Source organism: Chelonoidis abingdonii, chromosome 7, assembly GCF_003597395.2.
Source record: "Chelonoidis abingdonii isolate Lonesome George chromosome 7, CheloAbing_2.0, whole genome shotgun sequence".
NCBI lineage: Eukaryota > Metazoa > Chordata > Testudines > Testudinidae > Chelonoidis > Chelonoidis abingdonii.
Window position 1 is genome coordinate 95582754 of NC_133775.1, and position 16409 is coordinate 95599162.

The window sequence follows — 16409 nt, forward strand, 5'->3', positions numbered from 1 at the left end:
GCTCTGGGTTCGATATATCGCGTCTCGTCTAGACGGGGATATATCGAACCCAGAGCGCGCTTACATCGATTCCGGAACTCCACCAAAACAAACCGAGTTCCGGATTCGACTTTGCGAGCCGCGCACATCGATTCGGCGCGGTGAAGACGGGTGAGTAACTCGATTTTAGATATTCGATTTCAGCTACGCTATTCCCGTAGCTGAAATTGCGTATCTAAAATCGAATTTCACGCGTCGTGTAGATGGGGCCTCAGTGAAACAAACCACACTTTTGGTGACTAGCTACAATTAATATACGGCAATATAGATGTTCTTACAATAGATGCCTTTTTCTAGACACAAATATGGAATGAAGTTAGACTACCCTTCTCAAAACGTTTGTGTTAAAGAATCAGGAGAATGAGAACATCACCATGTAGTACTTGTTTTAGATACTAGAACCAAATGTATGAATTTAATGTTAACCTCTAATATCCTCTAACTTTCATAATAAATAATTTTTAGATATATAATCAAGTTTTTTAAATTGTGAGAAGGTAGGTAGTGAAATAGCAGCTTCCCTTCACTGGCACCAGAAAAAGTAAAAGAGGAATCTGATTTGAGGAAGGATGCTATAGTGATACCACAAATGTTTTGAGGTGCTTCTCTTCAATATTTCACATTATAGGTTTATCCGAAGAGTCCAACAGAGTGAAGTTTAGGGCATACAGAAACATCAAGGCCTAAATTTTCATAGTGCCTAGTGTTTCTGGATGCCCAACTTGAGATATCTTAAAGAGCCCTGATTCAGAAAGTGTCGAGGACCCAGACTTTGAAAGACAAGCCCCTTTAATGTGTCTCAGGTTGGGCACCCAAAAATGATAGCACAAAAATGACTACTTGCATTTCAAAACATAGGCTTCAAGGTCTATGCTACCAGGAACCAAGCAACTCCTATAAGAAATGAAGAGTCGAGTCACCTGAAGAAGTTTGAAGAGGGTCCTATATGAGGAAAGATTAAAGAGGCAAGGACTGTTCAGCTTGGAAAAGAGGAGACTAAGGGAGGATATGATAGAGGTATATAAAATCATGAGTGATATGGAGAAAGTGGATAAGGAAAAGTTATTTACTTGTTCCCATAATACAAGAACTAGTGGTCACCAAATGAAATTAATAGATAGCAGGTTTAAAACAAATAAAAGGAAGTTCTTCTTCACACAGCGCACAGTCAACTTGTGGATCTCCTTACCTGAGGAGGTTGTGAAGGCTAGGACGATAACAGCATTTAAAAGAGAAATGGATAAATTCATGGTGGTTAAGTCCATAAATGACTATTAGCCAGGACAGGTAAGGAATGGTGTCCCTAGCCTCTGTTTGTCAGAGGATGGAGATGGAGATGGATGGCAGGAGAGAGATCACTTGATCATTGCCTGTTAGGTTCACTCCCTCTGGGCACCTGGCATTGGCCACTGTTGGCAGACAGGATACTGGGCTAGATGGACTTTTGGTCTGACATGGTACCGCTGTTCTTATGTAAGACGACCAGAATACCAGCTGCTGGGACCAGAATTAGCTTTAGTATTCAAGTATTAAGTACATGGCTGTACAACCAGTAACAATGAGAATTTAAGAGGGTTTCAGAGGTTACCACAAACCCTAAGCAGCGGAAAACCCAACCAACCCATAGCAATTTCTTTTTACAGAGTTTTCAGGTTCAGTTTAATAAAGCAGAACCATTTGCAGCGTGTGTGGTTCCTGGCCCAGTGAAGAGACAATGGAGCAGGAAAACAAAGCCTTGGCTTTGAGGGCCAAACAATTTAATGACACCTGATTTAAAGTTTTGTTTTTCTACTACTGCCCTGGCTACAACTGCTTCAGCTCTGTCCTGGGGAAAACTAGCTTCATGGAGCACTCATTATCTGGGAAGCAACTTCTTACTTACAAGGATTTTTTTCTGCCTCAAGAGAAAGAAAGTTAATGCTAGCCATTATCTATTGTATGAAGGAAACGTGCTAAGCAAGTTGAACTACTTAAGCCTCCATCCAGGTCCCACCCGAGATTTCAGCAAAGGACAAGAACAAAATATGTTAATGTGCAGTACAAAAGTGGGTGGATTTTAGATTTAAAAAAAAAAAATCCATAACATTATTCAGGTACTACAATTAGTTAAAGGCATGTTGGAGTGGCTTTCAGAGTTTCTCCCAGAACTTGGCAGAGAATGAGTAATACAGAAAACCCAGATGAAGTGCTGGTTCTGGGACATAAGCCAAAGACATTGCTATATGCCTCTGCTCAGGCTTGGTCTGTGACCTTAACTCATGTTGAAGGTATGCCACATGTTTCAAGCACATTATTAGTTCTTAAGAATCACATCCTCCAGAATGCACAAGTGTACCAAGCAATCTTGGAATCTAAAGCATCTAAAATTCCCTTCATCAAATTCTGGAACAGATACCTGATACTTCAAATTAAACTCCTACTGTGCCGTCATAGGGAAGCTGGACTAAGAAGTATGTACAGTAGCTGGCAGCCCAGGAAATAAAATATCAGCCACTGGCTTGGGCCTGTGAAATTATAGCAGAGCAGACCCAGCCTAAAGAAATTGCCCAGTAAACTAAAAAAACAAAAACAAAATCCAGCAAAAAAACCGTCAAAAGTGTATAAGATTTACCTTTAGTAAATAAAGAGAACTCTGGTCCTGGGGAGAGTGGAAAATGTATCTGGCATCTTCCGAACCTTTGCATAATTGATAAATCCTCTGAGAAACAGCAGAAAGCCTATGGGGGGGAGGAGGGGAAAAAACATTTGTTCACTTAAGAAACAAAATCTATATAATTTCCAATGTTTTCTTCTCTACTTAGGAAAGGACAGTAAATCTCAGAACGTCTTACAGAGAAGGCCTCTGATTTTTAGCACTTGTGGCATTTAACTGAATATAGATTTGTTTCTGGACTACGATATTAAAGCTCTGGATTTCCATACTAATGAACAACAAGAAAGTTTATTTTAAGGGTAAACCTAATTACCAAGAAGTTAGTCTTACAAACCTAGAAGTCAGCTAAAGAAATCTAAATTGCTGATCAAAATGAATGCTTTAGTGATCAAGTCAGTCTAGAAAAGGTAGTAACTCAAATAAATGAGGAATAGTTTTATGAAATTTACTCATGTTTCTTGGAAATTTATGATTATGTCACTAAAGATCCGGTACTTTTTTTTCTGACATATTCAGTACAATTCTGCTGCAATCTTTTTACAGTTGATTTTTTCTGGTTCCTGGAGTGCTTCCTACAACACATTTTACCTAATTTAAGAATCCTGGCATGTTCTGAGTTGCTTGTGCTAGGTTAGCAATTCTCAAACTGTGCGTCGGGACTCCTAAGTGGGTCACGACCCCCTTTAAATGGGGTCGCCAGGGCTGGCTTAGACTTGCTGGGGCTCGGAGCTGAAGCCCGTACCCCACTCCCCAGGGCCGAGGGCTTCAGCCCTGGACAACACAGCTCAGGTTGCAGGCCCCCTGACCAAGGGCTGAAGCCCTCGAGCTTCAGCTTTGACCACTGGTCCAGAGCAGTGGGGCTCAGGCTATGCCTTGTGTGTGTGTCCCCGCCCTCCTAGGCAGCGGGGCTTGGGTGGGCTCAGTCTTCAGCCCCTACTCCTGGGGTCATGAAGTAATTTTTGTTGTCAGAAGGGGTCACAGTGCAATGAAGTTTGAGAACCCCTGTACTAAGTAAAGGAATTCCGCCATCTAGTGGCGACTTAATTTGTTGCACATAAAGGAGGTAAAAACATTTTTTTAGTACTCAGGTAGCACTTTCCGTCTGATGCTCTCAAAAACTGTGTAAGTATTGATGAACTAAGCCTCCTGCAGTGAAAGGAGAAAAAAATAATGGTAGTAATATCAGAAGTGTGCATTGTGGAACCAGAAACCTAATTCTGTCATGTTGCTACTTATTTTGTGTGTTTATATGTATATTACATATCTCTTATACGTATGATTTAAGATCTCTAGATTAAGAGTGTTATAGAAAAGAGATTATTACTAATATATATTTAGTTGTGATACTTTTTTTTATATTTAACCTTATAGAAAATAAAGGCATTTTATTAAAAAATATTACAAATTAGAAGTCCCAGTCCCCAAATACACCACTTTTAATGGGTTCTCTCACTTGAGTACAGAGTTTGCAGGATCAAGCTCCAGAACAAAGTCGTTGACATGGAAAGTTGAAAACTGTGATACAAGAGATTTATCTTATTTACCTTATGCACCATTGAAAGAACAGACCCAGTAAGTTTCTGAACTGAATTACTTTTGAGGAAGATTTCAGTAGAAGATTAAAGGGAAAATATATATATTTAAAATATTACTCATTTTCCCAACATGACAAAAACAATAAGGTTTCTGGTTCCACACTGCACACTTCTCATGTTATTACAATTATTTTTTCTCCTTTCACTGCAGGAGGCTTAGTTCATCAATACTTCTTCCAGTTTTTGAGAGCATCAGATGGAAAATGCTATCTAAGCACTAAATAATATTAATTTACCTCCTTTGTGTGCTACAAATTAAGTCGCCACTTGATGGCAGAATTCCTTTACTTAGTACAAGGAACTCAGAACCTACTAAGATTCTTCAATTAGGTAAAAATGTGTCATAGGCAACACTCTAGGAACCAACAAAAATCAACTGCAAAAAGATGCAGCAGAATTGTACTGAACATGTCTGGGGAGACTTTGAGGTAGTCTTTTCAGGCAACAAGTTGCCTTAGAAAGGTGGTCTTTTGTACCAGTTTCACTGTACTATCACTTTTATTCTTCCACATAGGTAGATTTACAGCTAAATATTAGCCACAGAGTCAAAGAACAGACTTGCTGAGTATCAGCTGGTTACAGCTCCAGGAGGCATATTTGAAACACTGACACGCATTACAGATTAATATTACAAAGTTAAGTATTACTTGGTACCCATGTAACTGGTGTTTTGGCGCAGCAAAGTTGATCTACTTATTTTCTGGGTAATTAATTTCCCAAAGGGCCCACAGTCCTCATGATGGTCCTAAGAGTGTCTGAGACTCAGTATAGGATTTAGAACAAATCACAGTCTACTTGCATTTTAAACACTTGAGTGCCATTGTCCAGTGATTCAACTCCTAGCAGCTACTGTTAGTGTGAGGAAGTGCTGCTCTCTGATTTTCTTACTCTTTTTTGGTGAGAGGATGTGTATGCTTTTGCTCCTTAATTTTTTGATGACAGTAGAGGAATTTAAATATACACACACAAATCTAGAAGACATTCACTACCAGAATAAAATCACTTTAAAAATATAACATTTTGGCCATATACCTTTAAACATCTGGTAACGAATACAACACTTGTCTCTAAAAGTCACTTTTTGCATAACTTCAAATGTTGTAAGGACTTACCTAATACAAGGAAAACCCACCAGAGCCAGTACTGACCATCAAAGTAACCAGGGAAATAGGTTGAGAACTAAAAAAGAAACAGAAATTATAACACTTGATATTTTCTGGGCCCAATCCTGCTCCCACTGATCTCAGTGGTAGCCAGACTGTGGCCTCTATGGCCTTGTCTATGGCCTTCTACTGGAGGCAGCATGTAGAATATGTGTATCCACAAACCACAGTGAAAAGCAGGCTGCATCCACGCTGTAGTGTGTAGCCACACGGGACAATGAAAGGCTCTGGCAGTGGGATACTGCACTGCTTAAAATAGCAGTGTAGACAGGGAGGCATTACTTGGAAGTGTAAAGGGCCATATGGGGTATATACCTTAAGGTTCTGGTGCATCTTTACTCTTCTTGCCTAAGCAGTGCCTCACCATCTACACTGCTAAATTTATACCTGTGCTAGGGAGGCATGCGGTATATGTACTTGATACACCGCCATAAGCATAGACATACCCTTACTGTCAGAGAAGCACAAGTTACAAATCCCAATTACTAAAAACTGCTCCACTGTGACGAAGATGTATATAAGGCAGTTCAACACTCACTAATACCTCTCCTGAGATCAGCTAGCAGGAAGACACGCTGAATGACAGTTCTTTCCATTCTCCCTCACCCATCTGCTGCATAACAGCCTCTGCCAATTTTGGAAGCAAAAGGCCAGGCTTGTAGTAGTAACCCCTGCTAGCTACACTTCAAGGCTGGATGATGTAATAAAACAGCAGTGATGCTGAAGTTAAGTTCTTGTGGGTATGAGGAATCCTCAGACTTGAAAATCTGTTACTAGGAAAGCTGCTTCCTGTTAAATGAAAAGTGCCCTTGGTGCTGATATAATTATAGAATCCAATTTCATTATGTTGTCAGTGGTAGATTATTAACTTGATTTTTCATTTTTTTAAAGTTTAAATCAGAAGAAGGATAAATTAGAAAAACTAGATACTAAGGTTGAAATCAAATTCGCAGTTAAGGCTGCCAGTCTCTCTCACTTCATTTTCTTATTATCTCAGGAAATGGCACTTGGGTCTTCTGTATGAGACACCTGTAGTACCTAAGCACTATACAATGGAGACAGTTATCTCACTAGATGTCATATTTGCAGGATCTGATTCCTGGCACAAAAGGATTAAGGATAAAGTGATGACTTTAACTCTGAATCTCTTTGCTTTTGGTCTCCAGAGCCATTTATTTATTGGTTTCCCTTGGACACCTGTCTGCAATTTTTTCTAGTCACAAGCTGCACACACGACATGTTTGCTTGGACAGAAATTGGTTTGACATTTTCACAAAGATATAGCTTTATAATTTTTCATTTCTTTCCCCATTAAAAGCCTTTGCTTTCTTGACCTGCTTTATTTTCACAAAAAGGATATTTTTTTTACTTCAAGAATAAAACACTTGGGGTAGGGGGTATCTCTTTTAAACAAATATTGTTTAATATACAGCTACATATTACACAAGCTACTTTATTTAATAAGAAAGAGATACTCATAAAAAGGCAGCACTCCTCTGGCACAATATTCTAATTTATTACAATAACAAGGACCATCCCAGAGCAGTGTCACGTTACCAGCTCTCTTCAACCTCTAGACAGTCTGTCACAACCCCAGTTCCCAAAGCACACTGGTAGATGTGCCACAGCAGGCAAGTTTACTGTTTCAGATGGGAATAAAGCAAGCAGAAAGGGTTATTTAAAAATCACACCTGAATCGAAACAGTCCACAAGGGACTTTAGCCTGTTTGTTTCCTTGACCATCACAAATCTTCAAAAAGGAACTGCTGAAGGATTTAGGGCAAATTTCACTCTTGGCATGAAGAGTCAGCACAAAGCCCTCTATGCCTCACATTAGCCCTACTGAGAGTTGCCTGAGGGGAGCAGCCATGCAGAGAGGCCTTATATCCCCTGTATGCTGTGGAGGTCCGCTCCACACCGCCCTGAATAAGTCAGAGAGCAGAAGTCTTTGTGGAAGCTGAAATATCAGACTGAGTGGTGCCAACAATGGATGTGGAGTGGCAGCAGCTACTCACGCGGGTTGGGGCACGAGCCACAGATGCACTGTACCCCTGCTCGTGGGCTGGGAAAGGACAGGATTCTTCTCTTTCCAAAATACCCTGCTTAGTGCACAGTACAATGCCCAATAACTCAGGCTTTTGCAGGTGCAAGTTTTGCCAGGCAAAAATGCTATCTAATTGTGAACTGAGATGAGCCATTATTAAGTAAAGTAGCAAATACACAAAGGTCTTATGTTTGTCTGGGCTGCCTTTTTTTTTTTTTTTTTTTTTTGCGCACTAACTTACCCTGACAATCAGGATCCACTTAATGAGAGACAGACCAAACCCCGAAATGGCCCCATATCGTCCTGCAGCTGAAGTGGTCAGACAGAACGACAAGAAAAATCCAATCCAGTTGAAGAGGAAAGCCACTGAGAAAGCAAAGGGAAAGCAATAGGCTAAAATGGCTGGAAGCTGAAGCTAGACAAATTCAGACTAGAAATAAGGTGTAAAAATTTAACACTGAAATTAATTAACTATTGGAACAATTTACAATCGGACTCTCAATTTTAAAATCAATACTGGATGTTTTTCTAAAAGATCTGTTCTAGGAATTATTTTGAGGAAATTGTATGGCATGTGCTATAGAGGAGCTCAGACTAACTGCTCACAGTGGTCCTCTCTGGCCTTGGAATCTATGCATCTATTAAGAGCCTCTTCTTATTTTTAGGCTGTCTTCTTCTCGTGTCCTTCCACCACACATCACAGGTTATTCCAGTGTTGGGCACATGTGTAGCCCTGCTGAGATCTTCCGCAGTACATGGTTCCTCGAGGAGCCAGCAGACTAACAGATGTTTCATTGTTTGTGTTTCACAGCAGTCATATGTATGCGGGTCATTGGAACAGCCCCACTTCCACATACTGATTTTTGACCTGCCCACTCTTGTTCAGAGGCAACTTAAACTTCATATAAGATGTTGAAAGTGAAATGAGCGTTGGCTTCAGTCAGGGTTTGCCCACAAATCTTTACAAACAGCAGACAAACTTAGATCTGACCCTCTGTGCATTCTGAGATGCGAAACTCTACCTCTCCCCTTTTAACTCAGACTAAGAATGCCTCATGACAATTTAGCTGCACTATATTTTCAGTGCTTTCATGCTCTTCACATACAAATGCCGAGACAACTACTAGCCCTTGCCTAAAATACTGAGAGCTACTTCATTTTTAATGTTAATCCATTACCAACTGAACTCAATTTTTAAGAGTTCAAACAGAGCATGGGTTTGCCCTAAAAAAATAAAATTATATATATATAGTCCCAGAAGTTTGACTGCACCAAATAAATCACTAGTTTTCATAAAGAGCAGAGATGTTTTAGGATCTCTCAATGGCATGGTCGACGGCATATTATGTGAATGAACAGCCTTGGAACTCCTGACCATCAGTTCAGGTTTTTGTGGTTTTTTTGGAGGGAGGGAGCTGGGAGGAAGAAGAGGAAAGACGAGACAGCATTCACCATACTTGAGCACGCTCTAGTGGTACATTATGGAGTGGCAGGAGTCTCTACTGCTATTACACTACAGCTAGAAATTTTGGTTTGCATTAGGGATATATATAAGGCAAGAGTTGGTTTAGTGAATGAAGAGGTGCATCTCCACATTCTTGTCACTGCCTTTTGGAGGGGAACAGCTCTTCACAACATGTTATTAATGAGATTTATAGGGAGCAACAGAAACAGATATTGGGGGATGCGCTTTAATGGAAAAAAAAAAAAAAAAAAGAAAAAGAAGGGGATGGGGTTTGTTTGCCCTAGACTAACTTGAAGAGTTTGACACCTGCCTGACTGGTAGATCATTTCTCGAGGAAGAAGGGAAATTCTTCCCTTCCCAGAATTTCATCTTGGCATATCCAGTTTTTTCAGCTCCACGTCATGTACATGAAAAGGTTAACTTATTCTGGTCTGGACTGAGGAAAAGTTCAAGATTCTATTGGGTACTTACTAAAGAATGTCAGCATGAAGATGCCATCATTTCCTATCCTCAGCTGGTCAGTATCATCAAAATCATCCCGTGCCACAAAGTCATCCTCCTAAAAGTGAAGAGAGAAAAGGGAATAGCGGGAGGTCAGGTTTAATGCAATCAAAGTCAGACAGCAAGTCTGAGGTTATGAGCTTACACAAGATTTTACGGGAAAGGGCTATCAACTTGCAAAGATCACAAAGCTCACATTGCAAGGGTACAGAATATCTTTTCATTCAAGAAAAAACTCCTTAAGGACAACAACAACATTTCTGCATCTAAGATTTCTCCCCTTTGTACCTGCTAAAGATAACATAAGACATGAAATACTGACTTGTCAGGTGAGATTCCCTCTTTTAGGTAGCCCCCCCACCCCAAAAAAATAAGGATACTCCCAATACCGACCATACAATTTACTTCCCTGTCTTTCTCTAACATTTTCCCTTACTGGGACAACAGCATATGTTGTCTCAGTGGGACTCAGGCTCTTATGGGAGAAGACCTACAAGCATTAGACAGCAGATGCTGGTAGCACTACTACCAAATGCTAGCTGTGATCAAGAAGTATGAGGGAGGAGGGCAGACAGCAATGGAGGAAGATAAGAGGATAATCTCTCCTGCCAGAGACAATGGATTTTATTATTCACAGATCAGAAAAGCCAGTTCAGAAAGTGGTGATGAGGAAAGCCAAGTTACCTAACAAGGTAGGAAAGAAATCAAAATATGATCACCTACTCTTCAAATTTTGTTCTTATTTGATCACTGGGTAGGATATGGTCTATCAGACCAAGGTATGAAGTGAGCCCTGACCTCTGAAGCTTTGCCAACTCCCGTTTCATAATAATGAATTTGAACTACAGGAACTCACTCAAAAATTGGGTGCTGAGAGATCTTCTGATGAGAGATACTTTGGAAGTACAAATTAGTAAGTCGTAAGATAAACAGCGAGGCTACACATGTAGCCCATATCAGCTTGCCAAATTAATCAGTACTGCATGCACTAGTGTTATTGACATGCCTTACATCATGCCAGTGGACCAGACAAAGTTTTTCAAAAAAAATATTGTAGAACACTGAGAAAAAAACCCAATGGAAAAAAAAAATCAATATTTTCATTAACAAAGTAGTTAGGTTAATTCAATTATATAAATTCTAGAAATGGACCTTTAGGGACATTCAGCACACAAAGTGAACTTACTCTTCCAGGAACCAAGGGAATGGTAGCTTCAGCCTTACTTCGCTCCGCTTCATCGTAACTAGGCAATGTTGTGGCCACATTGTAAGAAGGGGGCTTGGGAAACCCTGATTCATCTTTGTAGTCAAAATATTCTGCAAAGAGAGAGATTACATGAATTGTTGGATGTAATATGCCTCTGACGCCTGGTATAAGCAGCTCTACAACCAGCAAAGAAAACAAAGTACGAAGAAGATCACGATTTTAAAATTACCGTATATTCTTTGGTGAAAGACTGTAATTTAAACTCACATGTATCGAACTATTATGCCATAATAAAGAAAATATTAAAGCAAATTTGAGACCTATAGTAGGATACTAACAGACTTTCAAAAGGGGAAGGGAATTCACCCTAAATAAATTAGTATGACAGTCATCTTGACCTAGATAAGGAAAAGCGAAGAAAGTTGAAATCTTGTTAGAAACATATGCACACTATGATACCACATACAGAGATTCTTGAACTTTTTAAGGACTGAAATATAAAAGAGTTTCACAGCAGATACAGAGTATGAACAAGACCACTTTATAGAGGGTGCACAAAGGCACCTCCTAATCTAGAGCAACAGAGACAGAAACACATGCTGTGCCTCCCCTGATTTCAGTAAGAGACAGAGAAAGATATATTTTCACAATTCAAATGGTTTTGATGAGTAAAAGAATGCCCATAAGGTATTTAGCCAAAGGTGGCCAGTTTGTCTGAAAAAGACCCCAGTTTCCTTTCAGGGGAAAGAGAAGGGGAATGTGACAAAGTCAAAAGTACTGGTTCTGAATGCCAGGCTCTCAGACCTGTTGATGAATTAGAATACGCAGGGGAAGCTTTACACATAGAGAGCCCTGATAGCAGCATGTTTTACAGATTCCCTGTGAAGATATAAAAAAATATGTTTCCGCGGCGGCAGAGGGTGTGTGTGTGTGTGTGTGTGTGTGTGTGTGCGCGCGCACTTTACATAACTATTTCCTCCGTTATGCAGAGAACCATCTGACAAAAAACATGGGCACCCCAGACCATATTGTGTGATCCAACAAGGCAAATGCTCACCCAAACCCCATTCAGTAGCAAGACAGAATAGAATTCAAAACCTTCTAACCAGGGAGACAAAGATCTTCAGAGGTATTTAGGCTCTTCACTGCCAGTGATTTCAAGGGAAATTAGGAGCCCAAATACCGTTAGAGGATCTGTGGCAGAGGACTGGCTGGTAGCCAGTTTGCAAGGTCAGTGACCCTGGATGTTTCTCTCTTCAAAGTAAAGAGTTTCTGCCCAAGAAGGCAGACTGAAGAGCACCCATTACCCCAGACTGTCCTACAGGCTGTGTGAAAGGCAGACCTCTAATGAAGATAGCTGAATTTTTGGATTAGGTCAAAAATTGACCTTTTATCAAAAAAAAGAAAAATGCCACATTTGGAATGGATTGTGATAAGGCTGTACACGGAATCCATTTGGGTTTATGTCTAAGTTTTCAGGTTTTATTAATTTTAAAATGATAACTTTACTGGTTAATTATCCTTAGCTATTTTTGAATGTCTATTTATTCCTTTGAGCAGTATAAACTGGGACAGGGAGGGGAGGTTACCAGAATGATGGGGCTATCATTTCTTTCCAGTACAATCTTTAAACTTCTCCTTTTCCCCCTCCCACCTTGGTTTCCTTATGCTGCCTTTATGCATCTGATGTGCCTGATTCTCAAATGTGATTCTGACTTTTTATTAAGAAAATGTCCGTGGGGAAAATCAGGATCTAGATTATGACCAGCATGAATGTCATAATTCTTCTGGAAAGTATTATTGGGCTTTTAACTTAGGTATGATCATGCAGAAAAGTTAACTTCCTCATGGGTACTCTCCTTAGAAGGCTTAACCAGTCTCCATTCCCCTTTTTACCAAGAGATTATCACGTCTATGACCATAATTATCTCTATAATGAAAATGATATAATGAATGCCAATCCAAACCTTCACATAGCGCAGAATATGTAGTTTTGGTGAATGCATATTACATCTGTGTTGCATACACATCTATTTCCAGGTGCCAATTCAAGGTGCTGATTACAATCTAGAAAATTGTAAATCATAGGACAGAGAGGGACCTTGAGAGGTCATCTAAACCAGTCCCCTGCACTCATGGCAGGACTAAGTATTATCTAGACCATCCCTGACTGGTGTTTGTTTAACCTGCTTTTTAAAACCTCCAATGATGGAGATTTCACAACCTCCCTAGGCAATTTATTCCAGTGCTTAACTACCCTGACAGTTAAGAAATTTTTCCTCATGTCCAACCTAAACCACCCTTGCTGCAATTTAAGCCCGTGGCTTCTTGTCCTATCCTCAGCCGTTAAGGAGAACAATTTTTCTCCTTCCTCCTTATAACAATCTTTTATGTACTCGAAAACTTATGTCCACTCTCGGTCTTCATGGTTTGGGACTTGGCTACCTTAGAGACTGCCTTTACACCTATACTCAGGTGTTACAGCAGACATCAACTGGCTTTTACCAAGTCCCTACATGTGAACTGAAGGACTGGAGGAAGGGCATTCTCAGGCCTGGTCTACACTGGGGGGGGAAGGGGAGGAGGGGAAATCAATCTAAGTTACGCAACTTCAGCTATGTGAATAATGTAGCTGAAGTTGATGTACTTAGACCTACTCACCGCAGCATCTTCACTGTGGTGAGTCAACTGCTGCCACTCCCCCATCGAATCTGCCTGCGCCTCTTGTGTTGGTGGAGTACAGGAGTCAACAGGAGAGCGTTCGGGCATCGATTTATCGTGTGTAGACTAAACGCAATAAATCGACCCCCACTGGATTGATCGCTACCCGCCAATCCGGTGGGTAGTGTAGACATACCCTCAGAGGCAAATCTCTGTCTGTGAAAACTACTCCCTGGAGTAGGCACCAAAAGCTTGAATTTGTTAGAACAAAAAGTGCAAAAGTTCATGTTTTGGGGCAACATTTTATCAAATGGGTCTGAACAAAGGCATTTTTTCTAACTTTCCTGATATCTTCATTTTAAACTAATGTTTGCTTTATCTTCTATGTGTTCTGATGCCACAGAACACATACTGTATAAGTTACTGAAAAAAATATAAGCGTAGCCTCTTAATGGGTCTATTTCTACTGGATTTCTGCTCTGATTAACAAAGAGTAAGAAGACTGTCATGTTATATCTGAGTTGAGCTCTCTTCCAAGCTTTCAGCTCCAGCCACCTTTTTTCCCCTATAGTTGCATGTGACAGGTATTTAAAACATTGTAATGCATTCAAGCATTATTAATCTACAGTATCATAAAAGCATTTTTATATAATTCACAAGACAAAAATTCAGCATAATGACCAAGAAAGAAGCCCTGAAAAAAGTAAAAGACACCAGTAAAGATACCATTAAAGATCACTGGAAGAAGCAAGACATTACTCAAATACCAGATCATTACAGACCACAAATCCTCACTGCACTACCATTTTCACCTTCTTCTGTATGCTAAGAGCGCTGTAGAAAGTAACTTGAGCACCATTTTATGGAGATGACATCAGCTGATTGACACCAAGGCATGTTTTCTTTCAAACCACAATCTCTTTGGATCAGGTCCCATCCTTCCCAGTCTTAACAGATGCTGCAATGTCAGACAGCAGTGAGCATATTATAGAAAAAGAAACAACTAAAGGGATGGGAAAGAAAACCAAGAAAAAACAACATTTATTTCCTTGCTGTTCAGTTTACCTGCATTCTCCCCAGAAATGCTGCTGTAAGGTGGAGGCGCATCGTTCACAGTGTGTTCAGTCTCTCCAGGCTCCTCCACATTCTGCAACTGAACAGAATCATTTACATTTTAATAGGGCCGAAGAAAAAGGACAAATAAATCAGACTCACCCATAACACAGAAAATTACACAATCATGGTGTCCTGGTCAAAATCCAATTGGGTTAGTTACATTCTGCCTACCTAAATTACCCTGCACTTTCAGGTGCATACGGCAATCTCTTCTTGTCTTAAACTGTTGTACAGAAATGCAGCGCACTGTTAAGCACTTGACACATTTCACCTCAGAGGTAGCCAAAGTAGACCCATTGGTAGATTTTAATCAATGTGCCAGTTATGATAAGTCTGTATGATAAGTCATATTTCTACATTTCAGGTTCCAGACTATTATGCAGCATCCATGTGTATTTATTATTGTACCTTTCCACTTCCTCAGCACTAATTTAAAAGCTATCAGGTCATGCTAACTGTGAGAAGACCAAATTGAATTTGTTTTCATAAAAAGAGGAAATGGTAGGAGACATTCAGTCAAAATCTCCATTACCATCTGTGGCTTTGCTAAGAAAACTGGTGCTCAGCTGAGTTATGCAAAATAAACTGTTTATCAGTCAGTCATGCTGTGGATAAGAGGGATCCAGTGGTGAGATTTGTAACTGTACACTCTGCTTTGGAGTAATACAAACACACACACACAGTATAAACAGGCATACAGCTTTCCATATATACAGTACGTGACTTGTATTACGTAGAGTTTGCAAACATTCTTTGATCATAAAAGCTGGCAATACTGGGTTAGGCATGTCCAAAGAAGAGTGTATCTAGCTATTCCACTCTTTCTATTGCACATCACTGAATCAATAAGACACACACATTTGCATAACAAAAAGACTCTCAGATTTAGAAACATTTCTTGGGACTGAACCACTTTCCTACATCTGGAGAGAGATATACTTCTTTTAAAAAATCATAATTAAATGACAGTAACACTGCAAATGCCAATTCCTTTCTTAATATCTTCATTGACTTCCCTTCATACATAATAATGCTAATATCCTTGAAGCCATCTGAGACATTTTTCTTCCTTTTCTCTACAGAGATACTTATGACCTCTTTTCACTATAGTATCTGACTGCCTCCCAAGTATTTAAAAACAAAATTCTCTCTCTCTTCCTCTTCAGCCTGCAGAAGTAACAGATCTATTACTTTTAGGGCTGGGTTTCTGTTTTATTTGCACATATGTGAAGTCCTTGAAGGTTTTGTTTTACACGAGCTTGGTCTATATCTTGTGTTCAACCTGTATTTTTTGCTGTTCATACAGTCAACAGCTAAGGCTTAAACTGCATCCATACTGCTTCTGAAAGTCAATCTCAAAAACTTTAAGGACCACATATTCAAGTAATGTATGTGTGCAGTTAATGCATGTGTGCACTGCAAACATTTGTGTCTAGGACCCCGTCTACACTGCGCCTTAAATTCGAATTTAACAGCGTTAATTCGAATTAATGGTGCACCCGTCCACACTACAACGCCCTTTAATTCGAATTAAAGGGCTATTTAAATCGATTTTAGTACTCCTTTAAAACCACAGAAGTAACCCTAAAATCGATGTTACTAATTCGGAATTAGTGTAGTGTGGACGGAAATCGAAGTTACTGGCCTCCAGGAGGTATCCCAGAGAGCACCACTGACCGCTCTGGACAGCAGTCAAAACTCCAATGCACTGGCCAGGTAAACAGGAAAAGCCCCGCAGAGTTTTGAATCAGTTTCCTGTTTGGCCAGCGTGGGGCTCTGAGCAGCACAGGTGACCACGTACAGCTCAGCAGCACATTTAAAAATGCAGTCTCCTGAGAATAGAAAAAGAGCTCCAGCATGGACCACAGAAGAGCTAGTGGATCTCATTGCTATCTGGGGTGAGGATTCAGTGCTTACAGAACTCCGTTCGTCAAAACGAAATGAGAAAACATTTGAAAGAATTTC

At 40.0% G+C, this 16409-nt stretch overlaps 1 protein-coding gene across 1 annotated transcript in view; it reads right to left on the reverse strand.

The window, feature by feature from the left end:
- The window catches only part of NDFIP1 (Nedd4 family interacting protein 1), a 36925-nt gene that overhangs the window by 5349 nt on the left and 15167 nt on the right, over positions 1 to 16409 (reverse strand). The window contains exons 2-7 of the mRNA XM_032769138.2: positions 14394 to 14481; positions 10647 to 10777; positions 9431 to 9518; positions 7736 to 7860; positions 5400 to 5466; positions 2651 to 2756 (exon numbers count right to left, since the gene is read on the reverse strand). Of these exons, the coding sequence (XP_032625029.1) occupies positions 2653 to 2756; positions 5400 to 5466; positions 7736 to 7860; positions 9431 to 9518; positions 10647 to 10777; positions 14394 to 14481 (603 nt within the window). The 3' untranslated portion in view covers positions 2651 to 2652. The remainder of the gene's footprint in view (positions 1 to 2650; positions 2757 to 5399; positions 5467 to 7735; positions 7861 to 9430; positions 9519 to 10646; positions 10778 to 14393; positions 14482 to 16409) is intronic.